The following is an 18,537-nucleotide window of genomic DNA, read 5'->3' on the forward strand; positions in this document are numbered from 1 at the left end:
AGGTCAGACTGAAATGTCCAAAATTGTTTTCAAAATTGCATATGTATATGTCCGAACAGTAATATCCATCCATGGATCTATCCATCCTCCATCTATGGTTCTACCTATCTATAATTCATCCATCTATTAATCTGTCATTTATGGTTCCGTTCGTTCATCCACCCATTCCATGGTTCTATGATTTAGCCTATCTATAGTTCTTTCCATTCATCCATTGATATGTCTGTCTATAGTTCATTTATTCAGTTCTGTCATTCCATCTATCCACCTATGATTCTATCTATTGTTCCTTCCATCCATTTATATTTATCATTTATCCATTTGTCTATATTTATATGGTTCTCTCTATCATCCATCCATCCATCTTGTTTTTTCTCACTCTATAGCTGCAAACAAATGGCTCAAAAAAAACAATTTATCATAAATTCAGTCGGCTCTTCTGACGTCCATTGCAATTTCTCCCATTTTTTTTCTACAAGTGGTATTCCTCTTAAACGAACCACTTCCTGTTGTACGAGGAGTGTGGCACCAGCTGTACGAGCCTTCAACTTCCTCTTCCCGTAAGCCCTCTTATCCGTCTTCCTTCTCTTGAAGGACTCTTGAAGTGTCTCTTTGCCTCTTAAAAACACCAGGTTTTAGTTCTCAAGGTGCGCGTGTGCGAGGGCCCGTCCGATGGGACCTTCTCTGACTCTCGCGCACACATGACATTTGCCGAACAGATTATGCAGTTAGTAATTTGCGCAATAATTACCGGGTGCTGTTGTCCCGGTGGCGGGGTGTGTCTAATTGTCTAACAGGACTGTAAGTTTGCGGGCCGCTCTCACCTCGTTAGGTCTCCTACCCCGTTCGCCGGTCCTCGTCTGTGATGAGCAGGGCTCAGGTGTGCTGGTTTACCTCCCCATTGAGCACGTTAAGCCTTAATTACAGGGTAGAACAGGGGAGGAAAGAGGGGGGCGGAATATTAACTGACTTCCTGTCAGTGACGGGCAGATGGGTTCTGTGGGGAACTGTGGGATTTGGATGCGTCAGCCACACGGACAGACTGAAAAACAGATAAACAGAGAGACAGGGAGGTCGTGGGAGGGTGAGGAACAAAACACTAATGATCATTACTCTGAGGGGAATTATCTAGAAACAAGGTGAATCCAGCTGTCGGTTTGATCACGCTTTTGTGCCGGTCGTGTTGTGTGTGGACGTCCTGGACTCTCTGTGCTGTGAAGTCTATGGTTGTATTTTGCGCTATCGATTTGTTCCGTGCCGGTTTTCTCTCGTTTTTTTTGCTGGATTGATTGTCTAACGTGGAGTTTTCCCTCTCTTTGTCTTCTCTTGCAGATTCTTTTTGAAATTCTTCCTCAAGTGTAATCAGAACTGCCTGAAGAATGCAGGAAACCCACGGGACATGCGCAGATTCCAGGTAATGTTTTCTTTTTCTCTCTCCACACACACACACACACACACACACACATTATAATGTGAAAAACAGGCCGCTTGCTGGGGTAGCTGTATGGTGTATCGCTTTGTGGATATATTTAAACGGGCTGCCTGGACCCGGTCGAAGGCCAGAGCTGTCTCCTCCAGAGATGCTTCGATTCTGCAATTCTGCTGAAGCACATTCCAAATGTTATGCACATAAAAATAAACCCTCAGTGTCTATCTATCTATCTATCTATCTAGTCAGTCTACCTACCTACCTACCTACCTACAATTCTATCATATATTCTTATGTACTACACAAATTTATCCGCACTATATTTCTACACTATCTTCATTCATTTATATACCTCTATTTCTGTGTGTTACCTTTCAATCACAGAAGGCAGAAAGGCCGCAGCCTTGGACTTCATTATATGTGTGTGTGACAGCTCCACTTAACCCAGTGCTGCAAGGATGTGTGTTTATATACTTGTGGTTATATAGATGTATTGTCGAGCGGGCAGCAGTGGTGCAGCCGTTTGCACAACTTCCATTTTTCATGCTTTGGAACGTCAAGTGTCTTCACTGATATTGATCCATGCTTCCAGAGCAGAAGGTCAGAGCCGGCGTGAGAGGAAGTGTCCTTTCTGTCTGCACGCCGAGTAAAAGAAACATCCGTCACAGTGGATGTGCCTCCCCACAATAAAGTCACTGGACCTCTCTTTCTCTCGCTGTAACAGCATGTCTGGGTTTTCAACCTATTTACACTTCTCTGCCTCAGCACCTGTTTTAGGTGTGTGTGTGTGGAGAGCCATACTAATGCCACTGTATCTTCAAATAACACTTGTTTCTGTTCATTCATTCACTCTGACTTCTCTGCTCCATCAGTCAGGAATCTGTTCTTATCTCCTCAAAACTTCCGTCAAGGAAACATCTCCCTTCACAACCAAAACATTCCCTTCTACGCTCCACATTCTGGTATCTTTGCTCAAAATAATTTAAACAACCCTGCGGTGAGAGCTTTTGACAGCGTCAATTTTTTGAAATCATAATCAGCAGAAAATTCCAAGCAAAAGCAGCCTGTGAGACAAATGACCCAAAGCCGTGATGCCTGTCAGTCTGTGAGAAGAGTCCATTAACAAGACACCTCTCCTCCAGCGCTAACCCTTAAACTCTGCTCTGCTAAGCTAAATGCCACCTCCAGAATAAATTTCACTCATGTTCCTTTCTCCATGATCTCATGGCAAGGTCATGCTTTTAGGGTCTCTATCTTCCCCCATTTGCCATTCCATTTTCTTTTTCTTTTTTTCCTGTGGTCCTGTCTTTTCCTTTATTTTCCTGAGAGAGGCCTACTCACACCATGTCTTTTGGACATTCACAATTGCATTTAATGTAAAAAAAAGGCTTTAATTTAATAAAAATTAATTGCCATTATTATTTTTTTATTCACTTAATTATCTTCCTATTCCAATTTTTGTTTATTACATTTAAATTATTATTTATATATTGATTAATTATTAATATTATTTATTTAACAATTAGTTTTTTTATTTATGATTTATATTTTATCCTTATTAATTAATTTATTATTAAATATTATTTCCAGATTATTTCAGTGTCCTTTTTTCCTTTTAATGAAAGTTGTTTTTTTAATTATGTGTACTTTTACATTTATGGTTTTTATTTATAAATGTTTAAAATGTTATTTCAATTATTTTGTCGGTTTTTAATAATTCATTTTTACATCCAAATCGACTGTGTAATGCACAAAGTTGTTTGTGAACATTAATCGCATCTTATTTGTTGTAAATAGTCCTCAAATATCATCCTTATCGTGACTCCTGACTGTGAATGTGACAGAGGGAATACTCCAGATTGTAACTGCTCCACTTCCACCTCAGACCCCCCACAATATGGCATCCCACCCTCCAACCCCTCTCCTCATTCAGATGCTAAACGAGCCTCATTCTCTCAATGCAACTGTATGGGCAGCCCTCTTTAGTAAACAGATCAACAAAAACAAAGCAACCCCCTCATCTGCTATCAGAGGAGCTCTTCTCAAATTCTTTTTCTTTTGAGGATCTGCCACCCTTCTTCATCGCGGTCCTTACTGTGACTAATAAGATAAAACAGCTAATCAATAAATCTATAGATCAATGTAATAGGGTGAGCTAGCGATCTGTAGGCCGGAGGCTGCATTTGAGTGGCTGCTAATGGATGATGGAGCAGATGAGAGACTCTCCCCTTATTTCTGTTCACCTTAAGTGGCAGATTAAACACTAATTGTAGCCTTTTGTGAAAAAAGCCACAGTGCTTCAAAATGGAGGCCTCTCTTTGATTGACAAGGGCTCGGCTGGTTCTTCTCAGACAAGCCTCTCGTCCTTTATCTAACACGCGCGCTCATGTAACCGCCCAAGTGTCTCCTTTAAATAGGAAAAAAGAGGCTCTCCTTCTTACAAAGGTTAATTATATTCTTCAAATGAGAAATTAAATGCGCTTTATATAGAGTCGATTCCTGCACGGCGCTTCGTTTGGAGAAAGGAATACAACGACCTATTGCGACCGAGGACCAGAATAAGACGATGTTAAACATTTTTCACCTTCATTAAGCAAATTCGATTTAGCGTTTGACACCTAGAATTAGTGTCCTCCATTTTTGGGAAAAAGTGTTTATAGCGGGTCAAGACTAGTTTGGACACACGTCAAACGCTACGTGTTAATCTGATTATTTAAAGTGAGCGGCTTTATTTGGAAGTTTCTAAGCAGATTTGAGCCATAGCTAACAGTAGCCCGTTCGAATTCAGGCTAGGTCATTAGCAGTCAGACGGCGTGCCAGCTTACACGAAGCGTATTGAACCACGCGAGTCATCTTTCGTTGCTTAAGGTGTGAAAACAGACTCTTTTTTCGGATTATAGTGATATAACGTATTGTTTTAATAATGTGAAGCCCGCGGGGAGTAGTTCCACCAAACCTAGTAAGACTGCAAAAGCGAGCAACTTTTCCCTTGTTTCGCTCCCTCCTGCTTGGCTTGGAAAATAAACAATGGGCACAGGTTCAAGCTCCAGCGCTTAGCGAGGCAAATGTGTTTGCGGTTATTGTTTCGAAGGTGTGGAGTGGTCGCACGGTTGTCAGCATTCAAAATAAAGCCTCACTGGTACGGAGGAGAGAAGTCAAATAAACAAAGGCACGAACGCGGTGTGTGTGTGTGGCGCGTGTGCGTCCGTGTCCAAAGGACCCTACTGATCAGAGGCGCGCTGGGTTCATCCGCTAACTGTACTGAGACCTGCTCTCATGTTGAGTCGACACCACAGGCCAAAAAGGCTTTTTGTGTTCGTTTTCTCGCAAATAAGACCCACAACAAAGAGGGATCTGAAAAAAGAGCCTCGGTTTCTGATAAAGACCAGCAGACGCCCTCAGAAGTGTCCTTCTTGTTTCTCTGGCCTTTAAGTACTCAGAAAGGCCTCTGGTCAAAAACAGGCCTGATATTTTTTGGATGCAAAATGATTCATTTAGTTGAATGAAGTCTATGCTAAGTCTAAGTAGAGGCTGTTTATATCAAGTCCATACTGTTGGTGAGAAAAACAGTTTCAATGTGATTTTTTTTTTCTGTACATTTCTTTCTGAGCTCAAATTTTAATGCAGAGATCATCTGTAATATCTTTCTTTTTTAATTAAGGAGTTATTAAGTAATTTATCTGTGTATTTTTAATTTAGCTAATAAGTATATATTTTAATGTACATTTTCACACCAAATGAATTAATGCATTAAATAGTATTTAGATGGTAAACAATAAAATTTTTAATGACCTATTGATAGCACTTTACCATTGTATTACCGCTATTACCGTTTTGCGATATCTTTTCATAAACAACGGTAACCAGTTTTAAAACGCTATTTTTTAATGATATTTCTAGATTCTTATTTACATTGGTTGTTTCTGTAACTGTGGTTACATTTATGCATGACCATAGCATAATGTATTAAAACACTTTTATATATTATACATAAAAGCTTTAAGTAAATACCAACAAAAATTTAAATACATAATATGAAACATTTCTGTGATCGACTGCACAGAAGGCCCAATGTAGAGATGAAACATGCCTTCAAACATGCCTTACGTTTTCTTCACAGGTCGTTGTATCGACAACGGTCAATGTGGACGGTCACGTGTTGGCCGTGTCAGACAACATGTTCGTCCACAACAACTCAAAACATGGCAGAAGAGCCCGCCGCCTTGACCCCTCAGAAGGTACGGCCACTCCTTATCTGGAGAATGGTAGGCACATTTCCCATAACACTATTATTTACCAAGCTTTTCTCACTTTCTCCTTCTGTTTTCCTGCCTTTCCCTTTTCCCTTTTCCACATTTTTACCTCACATTCTTTTAGTCATCCACATCCGCATTTTCTAGCTCATCCACAATACATAGTAGTGAAGCTTTAGAGGAAACATGGCTAGTTCATCTTTTAGAGAATATTCATGCTTTCTCTGTCTACTGAGTAGTACCTTTAGAGCTTTTTAGTTTAGATTTTTGATGTTGCTACCTGATTATTTACCCAATTTACATTGTTTGATTGATTGATTGATTTTACGAATGATTTTGGGCCACGTTTTCTTACCTTTTTTGCAATTCTGAAGATTGTATTTTAGATTATATGTGTTGCGATTTTTATCAAATGGTTTTCATCCAGGTTTAGTTTTAATCAGCACTGTATTTATATATACAATTGTATTTTTTTTTGCTTCTTGGAGGTATAAAGCAAGTCACTGGATGGTAAAATTCAGATTTTGCTGCTTTGTTAGACTGAGCTGGTTTTGATCGCTCTACTTCAGTACTCAAATCTCTGGGCTAAGCTTTAAAACAGAACATAATCTCTACTCATTTAAAAACATAACATTAGTATTTTCTTTGTCTTAATCAGTCCGTAATTACCATATCAACCAAAGCGCCAGTAATATTTAATGATGCAAGAGAAATCGCATCAAATCCCTGCTCGTGTGAGACAAAAAACCGAGCAAAAATATTTGTTTTCTATTTCTCGGCTTCTCGCGTTAACGTTGATGAAACGCAGTACAGAAGTAGCGTAATTGAACGTTTGTGCCCTGAGCGCTCGAGCGTTTGGTATGCTGACGTATTGTTTGTCTCTCCACTGTAGTCGCTTGATAGTAGGTGTGTTTTCCTTAGCAACCGCCTTTAATTAGGAGAGCAATTAAGAAGGTTGAGGCCTCTCCCCTCGTCTGCCTGAGTCCCGTGAGACCGAGAGGGAAAAGAAAGAAAAAACACGGCCCAACCCAAACACTGCTGAGGCTATCCTTCATCAAAGCCCGGGTTTGCAGAGCCCTTTTTATTCTAAATCTTTTCCGAAGCTTCCATTACTGTGTTTACAGCCGGATTTCAGTGGTTTTATCGTGCTTGGGAAATGATCGTTCATAATTTGTAATTTTATAGTTTCCATCAAAACTTTCTATTGCCAGACCTCGCGTACGATATTCACAGAATGAATCCCGCTTCCGCTCGCTGTGAAGTCTGACAGCACTGTAACAAGTGGTGGCGATATTCCTGACAACTCTTTTAAATTTCCGACTGTTTTAAAAGCTCACCTCCTCCTTAAACACCCACCGGCCTCGCAGACGCATGCTCTCACCACTTAGTTACCTGCTGTTTCACCCGCCCCTGATGGCAAATTTGGGCCGTAGTGAATATTACAGCTACCTATCTAATATCTGGCCCTTTAAGGGCAACCGGGGGGCCGTTAAAACAGAAAGAAAGAGTTTCCTAGCATCTGACAGTTGCCGAACTTGGCGTTTAATCACTTCTTTAAACTCGGGAGAACATTTAAAACTTATCATTCGGCCGGGAAGGAAACTCGAGAAAGGCTCGACCTGTCATCTCTTTCCATTCTGGTCTAGAAGTGCACACATGTACAGGATATATAGTCATAAAATATAAATTCGTCCATATTTACGGTCAAGCCCGGGCCTGCGCCGCAGATGCGGGGTGGTTTAGATTAGAAACACATTCTTGAAAGTGATAAATGCAAGCCGAGAAAGCTCGAAAGCGGCCATGGGGAGGTCCTACCGTTTCTCCTTTCCTCTCACACTTTTATCTAATCATCTAATTCAGGCGAATTTTCCTGGACAGTGAATTTACTCTGCCTTCTGATCTTCAACTTAAAGTAATTCCCTCTCGCATGGCCCAGCGGACCCTCACCGTTGCTGTGCTCTCCGAGCACATGAGCCCCTTTCATTATTTACAGCTGGAGAATGAAACCTGGGGGAGGAGAAAGAGGCGAGCGCACACTATAGGAGGGTTTCTTTTGCATTAGCGCCATTTAGATACGCCACACAGAAACATATGTACGAATTCACACAGGCGCGAACATGCGCGCACGCATTCGCGTCCAAAAAAAACGGCCCCATCTGCACATAGCCAGACACAACATACACAATCGACAGCCCCCTCCCTTGTCCAAAAGCACATATTCTGCGATTTGGAAACCGCCTAGCGTTGGTTCTGCGAATGTAGTGATGCGCAAGGCAGAAAAGAGGAGGAAGATATTTAGCGCAAGCAAAAGAAAGTCTCTCTTGCCTGTGCACGCACCCCCTCCAGTCTGGGCCTACAGCTCCGGCTTGATTTGCATACCAAGTGGCGGTAATGTTGTTAGGTTTATGCAATAAAGACGAGCGGTCGGCGTCTGTGAGGCCGTAGCCAGTTAGAGAGGACAGATGGGCCGACGTGAGGTAAGAGCTCTAATCCCATCAGCGCCGGGATCAGCCTGCCATCTGGACATCCCCTGCACAATTACAAGACATTTTACGCGCTGGAACAAAGGAAGGTTGCAGCAGGCAGGATGGGACCTGTTAGAGTGCCTCAATATTGGGGAGTGCAGCGAAGAAGGTGACAAACACGACGGCCGCCATGTTGCCATGGAAGACGACTCAAGTCTGATTAAAGCTTCACACCAAGACGCCGTGGTGTTCTGTAAACAATACACACGGGAAAACACACACACACACGCATACAGTCTTGCTTGCTGACCGTCCACTTCAGCCAGAAGAAGCCTGTCGAAACAAAGCCAGCGATTTCTCTGAGCGTAAAGAACCAACACAAAATTATTCAACACATTTATACATCCATGCATGCATGCAAATTCCTTCTCGGAATGGTAATTTTTATATTGTAGTATTCGTTTTAATTCTTTGATTAAGTTTACCACGCTTTATTGATTTATAGTCTTAAAAACATGCTCATATATACTGGATACAATTTTTAATTTCTATTTTTGATAAATAGTAAGTAAAATTATGACCGTCAAAAATTATAAATATACAAAAATATAAAACTGTTTTATAAATAAATTTCTTTATTGCATGTGAGTGGCATCCGATTATTAGCTTGGAAATAAACGATTATTTAGCAATTTTATTTTGCATATGTTTATTTTAAATATCACATGAAATATTAAATAATACAGTTACATTTTTAAATACTAACATTTTAATATATATTTTTTTTTAATAGTTAATTTTAATGTAATATTATTTGTAACATGTTAAAATGTTAATATTTAAAATTATTTATATATATATATATATATATATATATATATATATGGTTCTATCCCAATTTTTTTTTAAATGCGCTGTGGGAAAGTCCATGTAATGTTAGTTTCTATTTCGAACACAGCCCAGTCTGCATCCCCTGGTAAATTGTTCTCCTATGCTAAAACACGTTCCTGCCCGTCACTTCCTAGTGGAGTGTTGAACTTGGCCTCTCCGGGCCGCCATAGACCATGTCTGCTTTCTCCAATTTCCATCATCCGCTTGAGTGCATTTCGCACGTATATCATTAGCTGACGAACACAGGCTGTGTAATTCACTCCTTTATGCTTCCCATTCAACACATGTTCCCTCTCTATATTCACGCAGAATGTATGCAAATGCTCCGCGGCGGAGGGGCGAGAGGTCTGGCAGCCCTTTCTCTGGGATGGCGGGGGGGAGCGTTGCGAATTCCGAGGCAATGCATGGTGATCTCAGGCCACAGCTGCCAGACTGCCCCTCTCGTGGGCCCGTTCTCACCTCACACACGCGCAGACACGCTCACGTGCACGCACTCCCTTCCTTCTGCTCACCTACACAAAGTAAATTTGTTTACTGTAATTTTTAGTGAATGATTTGCTATAATTGGTTGCACTGATGAAGGTCAGTCCCTATGAGGAGTCGTGTCTGTCTTTGGAGACTTGATCCTCTTTCAAACGCTCTGCCTGCAATTAAGAAAAGCAAATGTCATTCCCAAGCCTCAGAAATGAAAATTTGTATGAACTTATTAGCATGAAGTCAACAGCTCTAGTTAAGGGCAAGCTCCCAGTGTGTGTGTGTGTGTGTGTGTGAGTGTGAATGTGAGTGTGAGCGAGCTCAGGGCTTCTGGTGCTCTGGGAGCTGAGAGAAATGAGTAAATATAACCTCCACTAGTCCAACATTAAGGCAAACAAAGAGAGCCGCCTTGTCTGGGCTGTTCTACACAACAATACCTAATGTTGATTAACTAGGGCCGCTAGAACAGCAAAGAGGCAGGAGAGAGAAAGACCTGCACACATATGGGCTTAACCCTGCAGGTTTACCTCGTGTAACCGTCATAAATATATCATTTATTGCATTATTAGTGGAGCTTATGAAGTACATGAACAAACCCCTAACCTTAAGTTTTAAATTCGGGCACGTAACATGTCCCAGACCAGTGCTATGACTTCTGTTATTCACCTTGTGAAGACTTTGGGGTCATCTTTTTAAAATAAATAATAAAAGTCATATTTTATGATTTACTATATGATTTTAATAGTTCTTATTTTAAATTATTCCTTACATAGTAATACACTTAAACTTATTCTTTTTTTTATATATTAATTTCAGTAATAGTTTATAATATATAATATATTTATTTCTAAAAACATTACATAGAGCATTTTAATATAGTTGTATTTGTATAAAATGTAAATATTCATAATATATATAATATACATCTTTATAATTATTTAAAAAAAACTGATACCAGCGTTAGTATTGGGATAAGTGGTGTATTGAATATTTTTTGGGTGATAAAATGATGTCAGAGTCTGTGGGCTGATGAAAATGATGTCAGACACTTTTAATGGAGGGGAGAGATTCTAAGCTGAGAGGGTTTCCAAAGAGGCCAACCATTTTCTGTGCATTATTAATAATCTCCCTGAGACCTTAAAATCTAAAAGCACAATGCCATTGTATTTTCCCCTGGAAGAGAATTGAAGGGAGTGGGCAGGGAAAGCTGTAAAATAAAATGAAAACAGCTCAAGGTGAAGGGCTACTGTTGCGGTTGAATTGTTGGACAGTATTTGCGGCGTCTTGTTGTATCCGCACTCTCTTTACACGGCAGTACGTATTCAAAAGGTGCTTTGGAGGGGGTGGCAGAACAGAGTCAACACAGCGAAGAGGAAAAGCTGATCAAAGCACGCAGCGCTGAGATGTTAACGGGGGGTCGAGTCGCCCTGGGCCTCCGACCGCTTACAACTGTGATTGCACCTCTCGACTCCGCAGGGGTGGAGGGGGGCAGTGCAATAATGTATGATAATGAGCCATTGGCTAACTTCATGACAAAGGCGGGGTCAGAGCCATGGCCTCATTTTCTCATTTAAGAACACGTGTATGTCACCATTAGCGCGGTTTCAGTCGTAAACCTACAAATCCCACCTCATCGTCTCTAAAATCTGATTTTAAATACCCCGAAAAGTACTCATTACCAATACATAAGAGACACAGGGAGATAAAGGGTTGGAAGTGAGGAGAAAGTTGGAAGTTTTAAAACCAAAGGCGAAGTTTACGGATGAAAAGGCTCGACCCAATTAGCGGGTGCATGAAAAATCGGATCCCCGCTTTTTTGCGCTCTCTGCCCGTGCTTTGCTCCACAACCTTTTGATTGACTGATCTCAGATCTGTGAAAGCTCAACAGATAAATCGACGGTCCTAGCGCGCGCAGTGCTTAATTATCAGAAACGGCCGCATTTGGTCTAGCGTATCCGTACTACGGTGGTTTATCTGCTGGATGGGTGCTAGGCACATCAGTCGATGTTTTCTTTTCCCTCATTGTGTTAGCGAACAGTTTAATGGCCGTTTTCCACACTGAAGGGTTGATGTACGACGCAGGTCTTTTGTCTTTACGTGGCCCAAATCATTCATGCTTTGTTTACTTCAGGGTTTGATTATCCTCAGCGTGAGAATGATCTGCATGTGGCTATCGTGTGTCCAAACAAAAGCGGGATCCTAAGAGTTGTTCTTTTTGTCCTGTTATAAGCAGCTACCCCGTGCATAAAGGCCATTAGCCCCAGTGAAGGCTGGACCACTGGAGGAGCCACGGTCATCATCATTGGCGATAACTTCTTCGATGGACTACAGGTCGTGTTTGGCACCATGCTCGTATGGAGTGAGGTAAGACTTTGGCGTAAAACCATTTTATTGTGCATGAGATATTTGCCCAGCCATTTGTTTCTGTAACAGCCTTCTAATGAACTTCATTAGATTCTATAAAAAGTGATTACGTGAAAACTGTGATTATACACAGTTTATGAAGCCCTGCTTCTACGGGTTTAATGCAATTACGCTGGCGTCCGTTTATTGTCTCTTTACATTTACTTTTTTTCATTTCACGCCACATAAACATATAAATAAGAGTGAACTAAAGGGATGCCGAAGCTGCGTCGTAATTAGTTCGAAGCTAATAAAGACTTCAGGTTAGTGTGTTCCTTTATGAGTTGATAAAGCTGTCTGGCATATATTTGCCGGTTGGAGCCTCAACGAGCCAATCAGCGTTTGTTTATTCGATTTTATTTTATTATTTTTCTTTTCCTAGTTTAATCACAAGAGCAGATAAGGAGTTAGATAAACAAACTGCATGCTAAACAGCCCCACAATAAGTCCACAGAGGCCTCCGCCGCGTTCCTTGCCGAACCATGAGGTCTTGCAAAACAATTGAACAATTAGGGGTGAAATATCTCAGAGGGGGAAAAACGAGCCAGGGAAAGCAAGGAAAACACTGAAGGAAAGACATATGGAGGTGATTTTAGCAGGACTCCTGCCCCTTGGCCTTTCCTTGGCTCGGTGTAATCCAAGGTCTGTTTGCTGACGTTAACTCTAAAGCTAGGAGAAAAAAAAAAACAAGAAAGTTTGCAGGGTTTTGAAAAGCTTCTCCTCAATAGGTTCATGTACCACTGAGGCCTTCGCAACAACCACGCACTAGTCTTAAACTAGTTAGCCGACCGTTAATGCTTTATTTCTCTCTATGTACACAAAAAACAACCCCAAACAACAAGAAACGGAGGAATTTTTGAATGGTTTCATTGGATTCTAGTTGTTTAAATCAATGCAGCAATTGGTGCAGTTTGTGCGGTCCTAACCAATTTTACCCATTTTCTCTTATAGCTTATTACGCCCCATGCCATCCGAGTGCAGACCCCTCCAAGACACATCCCAGGCGTCGTAGAGGTCACCTTGTCCTACAAGTCCAAGCAGTTCTGCAAAGGTGCACCGGGCCGGTTTGTGTATACAGGTGAGCTTCAGTTGGTTCTTTCACATCTTTGGCTCCATCCTTAAGTGCTGAACCCCATCCGGTGTGGGATGCATGCCTCTGTAACCCAATATCTCCTCCATCTAAGGCAGGGCAATGGAATTGGGGGCAGCTGCCAACTCCAGTTAATCTCAAACCCTGACAACACATCTCCGACCCCTTTCTCCCGCACCCTGTCCTCTACTTTGCACAAAAACACTAGTGTTTCTTGTCGCCCAGGTTACTCATGTGTGCGTACCTAGTGTGTGACCAGCTCACAAGGTTGCGCTTTGTGTGGATTTTGGGCCGACTGTGTTTTTACGTGGTCTTAGATGAGAGTAATCTCTCCCTCGGTACAGCTGATACTGGAGGTTACACGGTCACACCGTGTTTGACCTGGAAGCAGTGTGTCTGATCTCAAATTGAGTAGGACAATGAGATAATCATCAGGAATTACTCTCACACTCAGGAATGTCAAGGCTGAGAGAGAGAGAGAGAGAGAGAGAGAGAGAAAATGACACAGAGAAAGAGAGAGAGAGAGGGAGGTGAGGAAGGGGCCCCGGTCCCCCCAGGCAGCTGTTCCCCATCTCAGCCCCACAGAGGCTGCGGGCCGATTCTCCCTCCCACATTTAACCCTCTCAGCAGGGGCAGGGCAGAGGCCAACGAGCCCCTGCGATAATGAAACCCGAGAACACGGGGCCGGCTAATACCAGACCTGCTCAGACATTAATGTCTGCCATCGTTAAAGCCACAGAGACTCAGGGACCAAACATGTGCTAATGCTAATAAGCACAAAATAGGGAGTCTGTGTCAAATTCAGCACACATTACAATGTTTTGACGAACCTGTGCGTCATCAGCCCTAACAAAAACTGACTGTGGTAACCATAGTTTCCAATCATAGTAAAACTTGGGCTGTGTCCAAAATCAAAACAGCTGCTTTGCTGCCTCGTCAATCAATGACTAAACATGTTTTTTTAAACAGACAAGCTTCTAAAAAAAGACCATCTATCTCTATTGTTTTATCATTCCATCTATTCTGTCGTTCTACCAATCTGTTAATAATTTGTGCATTAAGTGCTATGAAAATAGTGTGTATATACAGACATTTATACTGTATAATTATATTGCCTACTCAAAGTTTATTGGAGGACATTATAGAAGACAAACCATCATCTGTCACCCCCACCTTCCCCTGTCTTGGATGTTTGGATGAGATGTTTGTTGTTTGTTTTCCCTCACTGATCCTTGTTCCTGCTCATCAGTGAGGAGATATAATTACTGGCTGAGATTTTGAGGACTTAGTTAATTATCCCCTCGAATTAAAGGAGGGAAGTCACAGACTACACGCCCCGTCCCTCTCATCTTCTGAACTCCAATCCCCATAATGCCTCACCTCCCTCTCTGAGGTCACAAATGACAGGCAAATCGGAACACACACACACATACACACAAGCTAGACTGGATTCAGTCCATGCTGTTATGAGGCTTAATCATACTGGTTGACATTTCAAGTCAATTACGTTCCCCTTCAAAGCATATTTATTAATGAATGCCCTTAAATATTTGACTATATCAAAAACAGTTGTTGTAACTACGATTATTTTCTTTATTTTCTTCATTCTATATTTTTTTCTCCTCTCCAATCTTCAGTTCTTAAACACTTGTAAGTGCTATCGATTGGAACAAATTGCTCGAGTTTATGCCTGTAATTAGTTCATAAACAGATGCTTTGAACTGGAAATGCTAAAAGCCTTTACTAGTTACAGCTTTCTCTCTCTCTCTCTCTCTTTATTTGTGGATATTTGCTAAATTGTGTAAAGGCTGGATATTTTACAAAGTCATTAAAGAAAAAAAGGCACAAACACTGTTTTTGTTGGGCGTTACAACATTTCATGCTGACCACCCTCTTGTTTCTGAGTCAAACACACCCTCGCTCTCATCTGATAAATCACAGCCAATTAAATACAGTGCTGTGGCCTCCTTATGCAGGGGCGTAGTACATTCAAATACGGGCTTTATCATTACTTGCTGACAGCAACCATCTGTTGAGTGACGTGATTTCACCATTTACAGTGACTTAAATTGCGTATTTAAATAGTATATTTAAAAGGTTTATTTAAATTTCTATTTAGCATTACTAAAACCATGATGCACAAAATATTTGATCATATTTTAAGGGGTTTTTTTATGTATGATTTTTTTTTATTTTTTTACAACAATTACACATTGCAGTAAAATTAATATAATGCATTGCTTTGTTTTAATCATCATGAATACAAACAATATAATTATTATATTATAAATATAATATATATAGCATTATTGATGAGGAAAATGTGCTTATGTTTGTGATGGCTTTTTGTGAGATTCTCCAAGAAAGCTTCATTCCCTGCGATGGTGTCAGTGCTGAAGGTGTTGTAAAAGGTCCTTCGTGTTCGCTCAGATGTGGCAGCAATCGCCTGTCAGAGTGCCGTGCTACTTTAAGAGTCGATAATTCTCCTCCATCACGGCCAACACAAGCCGCCTGTCTCAGAGGTCAATGCTCTTTAAACAAATTACTCTGCTCAGACTCTGAAAGCGGCTCCTAATGTCCTCCGGTACTCTCCAACGCCTCTCGCTCTGACACAGCTAAACAGCAGTGAAATTAAACACGCCGCAGAGATCCACCAAGACCTGGGGACATTAAAGAGGGCCTGTGATGGGATGTCGGCATCCCGTAAGGTTATGCAAACACGCAAGAGGGTCTCGGTAGTTTATGAGCTGCCAAAACTGGGCCTAAAACAATGTGTTATTCAATAGCCGTCCATTAACACTCAGATCTACCGCATGTGTGTGTGTTAGGGCTATTTACGGCTCCGGGCTCTTACCGTCTTCATTTAAAAGGAAAGGCTGCAGTGGTTTATTGAGTCTGCATCCCTTTGTATCCTTCAAAGAACTGTGTGTACTGTTATTTTTTTCAGCTTTAACCTTGTATGTTTGTACGCTCGTGTCTTTTGTTAACACAAGGCCACCGCTGCGCCATCTGATACCTGTATTGGTTATCCATTGATCAGGTCTGGCATGGAACAGCTTGTCAGAAGGGTCCATAAAAAAAGGAAAAAAAAAAAATCAAAGCAGGACGGCTGTGTTTGTCCCTTTGCCAATAGCTCTCAACTCGCAAATGCTCTCTTTAGCTGATCTGGCTATTTTAAAAAGCCCATCCAGATGTTCACTTTAAATTCCTCATGAAATGGCTTGATGAGTGCAGTTTTTTTCTTATGTTGATGTATATTCTATTGAACAGAAAATTGGACCAGGATATATTTTTATTTATTATTATTATTATTATTATTTTGAATAATTATTAATATAATTTATAATTTATTATTTTTATTTTATAATAATACTAATAATAAATAATATTGTAAATAAAAATAAAACATAACAGTTTTTTAGATATTAAACATAGTTATTAAAACACTTTATTTACATTTTGTTGTGTACTTATATATAGTAGGACCATAAAATAAAAAATACATATTATTTTCATATCTTTTTTTAATAGAAAATACAAAATGATTTCGAATTGTGCCTTAAGGTGCTGTCAGAATTGCCTTTTTTTTTTCGGAGAGCCTTTTTCGGGAGACTCACAAAAGTACCTTAAATATAAGCTGGTACCTATCAACAAAATTGGAATGACAGAGTATACATGGAAATACTTTCCGTCTGTCTCTATGACCCAAATTTGGAGGCAGCAATGAACTCCTTTTAGCTCCTAACAAGGGGAAAGGGAGAGATATAAATTAAGATATATATGTATGTGAGCGCTCTGGCTCTAATAGATGCTTTAACGGAGGCAGGCCTCCTGAGCGCTTTTACAAACGATTCCGAACAATGACACCAGCCATAAATAAAGCTCAACGTCGGACTCTAATTGCATCAAAGCTATTGCTTTCTATTTAGGCATGGTCACTGGTGACCACGGCCTTAACGCTCCACTGGAGGCCAGGGAGAGAAAGAGAGAGCAGAATAGAGACGTACGGCAGGAGCTATCACCCTTCCAGACTATTTGTCCTAATCAGTGACACCCATTTACCAGAATTGGCAAAAATGAACTATACTTCATACAGAAATCGTACACTTACCGGCCTTCATTTGTCACGGCGCATTCGAGGGCCAGTAAACTTTTCCTTTCCTCCGATGGGATTGTAGACATGCATCAAAATGTTAAAAAATGATTTGCGAGGGAGGCCCGTCAGACATTTATCAGGGCTCGGGAACATTATTTGCTAATTTCCAAACCTGCGGCGTGACAGGGTGCTCCGTCTTTTAACCCACCGTGACCGCTCTGGACCGTTTCTGTTATTAGTACGAGCTTTTTTTTGGGCTTTCTGTTACTTGCCTTTTTCCTCTCCCGGTCTCAAGACCCCTCCTCGCTTTTTTGGCCACTTCTAACGAGACTCATTTGTCTATCACGCCGGTGACAACGTCGCCCCATTCGGCTCCCCGAGACTTTGACCACAGTGTGCTCTCGGGCTCTCCAAGGGCTCCGAGCTCCCGGCCTGTTGATTGGCCGGCGGCCCTGATAAATCACAAAGTTTCCTTGTCAAGGTGAAGGTATCGACTCAACTGCGCCGAAACTGACAAAACGCACAGAGGAGGAGACGGCCATTTATCATAGCACGAAAGGACAAAGGGGTCATCTCGCCCCTTCACTCACTCGGCCCGCTGCCGCAGTAAAGATGCCCGTCTAGATCCTGGCACGCATGCACACCAGCATGGAACCAAACGCAGGTCTTCATTAGACTAATTACTGACATTTAGAGGCAATTAACCCCTGACGCAAGTGTTTAAAATTGTAAAGAGCGGATTTTTCCCTTTCACCTCCCTTCCGCCATCGTACTTCAAAAGACTCGTCCGTTTCTCCAGGAAGTCCATTACCGCTCGAAGAGGACGATCTTCTAGTGGGGTCTGTGTAAGCAGATGGGGAGGGGTCGGATGGAAACAGGAAAGATGGTAAACAGATCTAAACGGTGGCACATGAAATGGCATATCAGCGAATTATCAGCCAGCCGTTTGCACTGGGCTATCTGTCCATCAGACACTCGTCCCCACCCACTGCCTTTGGCCTCGCTGAGCACGAGCTGTATCTGATAGGACCGCAGACGCACACACATACGCAAACACACACACACACACACACGCAGTACCAGAAGTAATCAGTAGCAGGGAGGAAATGTAAACAGAGGTGTTTGAATGCATTCCAGGAGTTGTTTTCCTCTCCGTCTCCATCATGTTCACTACATTCAGTACAATACGCTGCACTCCACACTTAATAGAGAAGATCCATCCATTTTCACCACCGAGGAATTGTGTGTTACGTTTACATTTAGCAGCAGTATTGCGTGCCACTCGGCAGTGAATTGAATTTTTTCTTTATCGAATTCAGTTACTAAATTTGGATAGAATTTGAAAATTTTAAGAAATTATATCATGGAAAAAAAAGGTTTGTCATGATTAGAAATAACAGTGTTGACTTGGAAAAACCTTTTTGAATGGTTTAAAG

The 18,537-nt window shown here is 41.3% G+C and overlaps 1 protein-coding gene across 15 annotated transcripts in view; it reads left to right on the plus strand.

Annotated features, from left to right (window-relative positions):
* Nucleotides 1-18,537, plus strand: part of ebf3a (EBF transcription factor 3a) — a 92,722-nt gene that overhangs the window by 54,571 nt on the left and 19,614 nt on the right. For 6 of the 15 annotated variants that reach the window (XM_043254051.1, XM_043254058.1, XM_043254053.1 and 3 more), the window contains exons 7-10: nucleotides 1,333-1,414; nucleotides 5,550-5,694; nucleotides 11,743-11,876; nucleotides 12,867-12,993. In XM_043254051.1, coding sequence (XP_043109986.1) covers nucleotides 1,333-1,414; nucleotides 5,550-5,694; nucleotides 11,743-11,876; nucleotides 12,867-12,993 — 488 coding nt within the window. The remainder of the gene's footprint in view (nucleotides 1-1,332; nucleotides 1,415-5,549; nucleotides 5,695-11,742; nucleotides 11,877-12,866; nucleotides 12,994-18,537) is intronic. The other 9 variants (XM_043254052.1, XM_043254064.1, XM_043254054.1 and 6 more) reach the window with 3 other exon arrangements.

Source organism: Puntigrus tetrazona, chromosome 12, assembly GCF_018831695.1.
Source record: "Puntigrus tetrazona isolate hp1 chromosome 12, ASM1883169v1, whole genome shotgun sequence".
Classification (NCBI taxonomy): domain Eukaryota; kingdom Metazoa; phylum Chordata; class Actinopteri; order Cypriniformes; family Cyprinidae; genus Puntigrus; species Puntigrus tetrazona.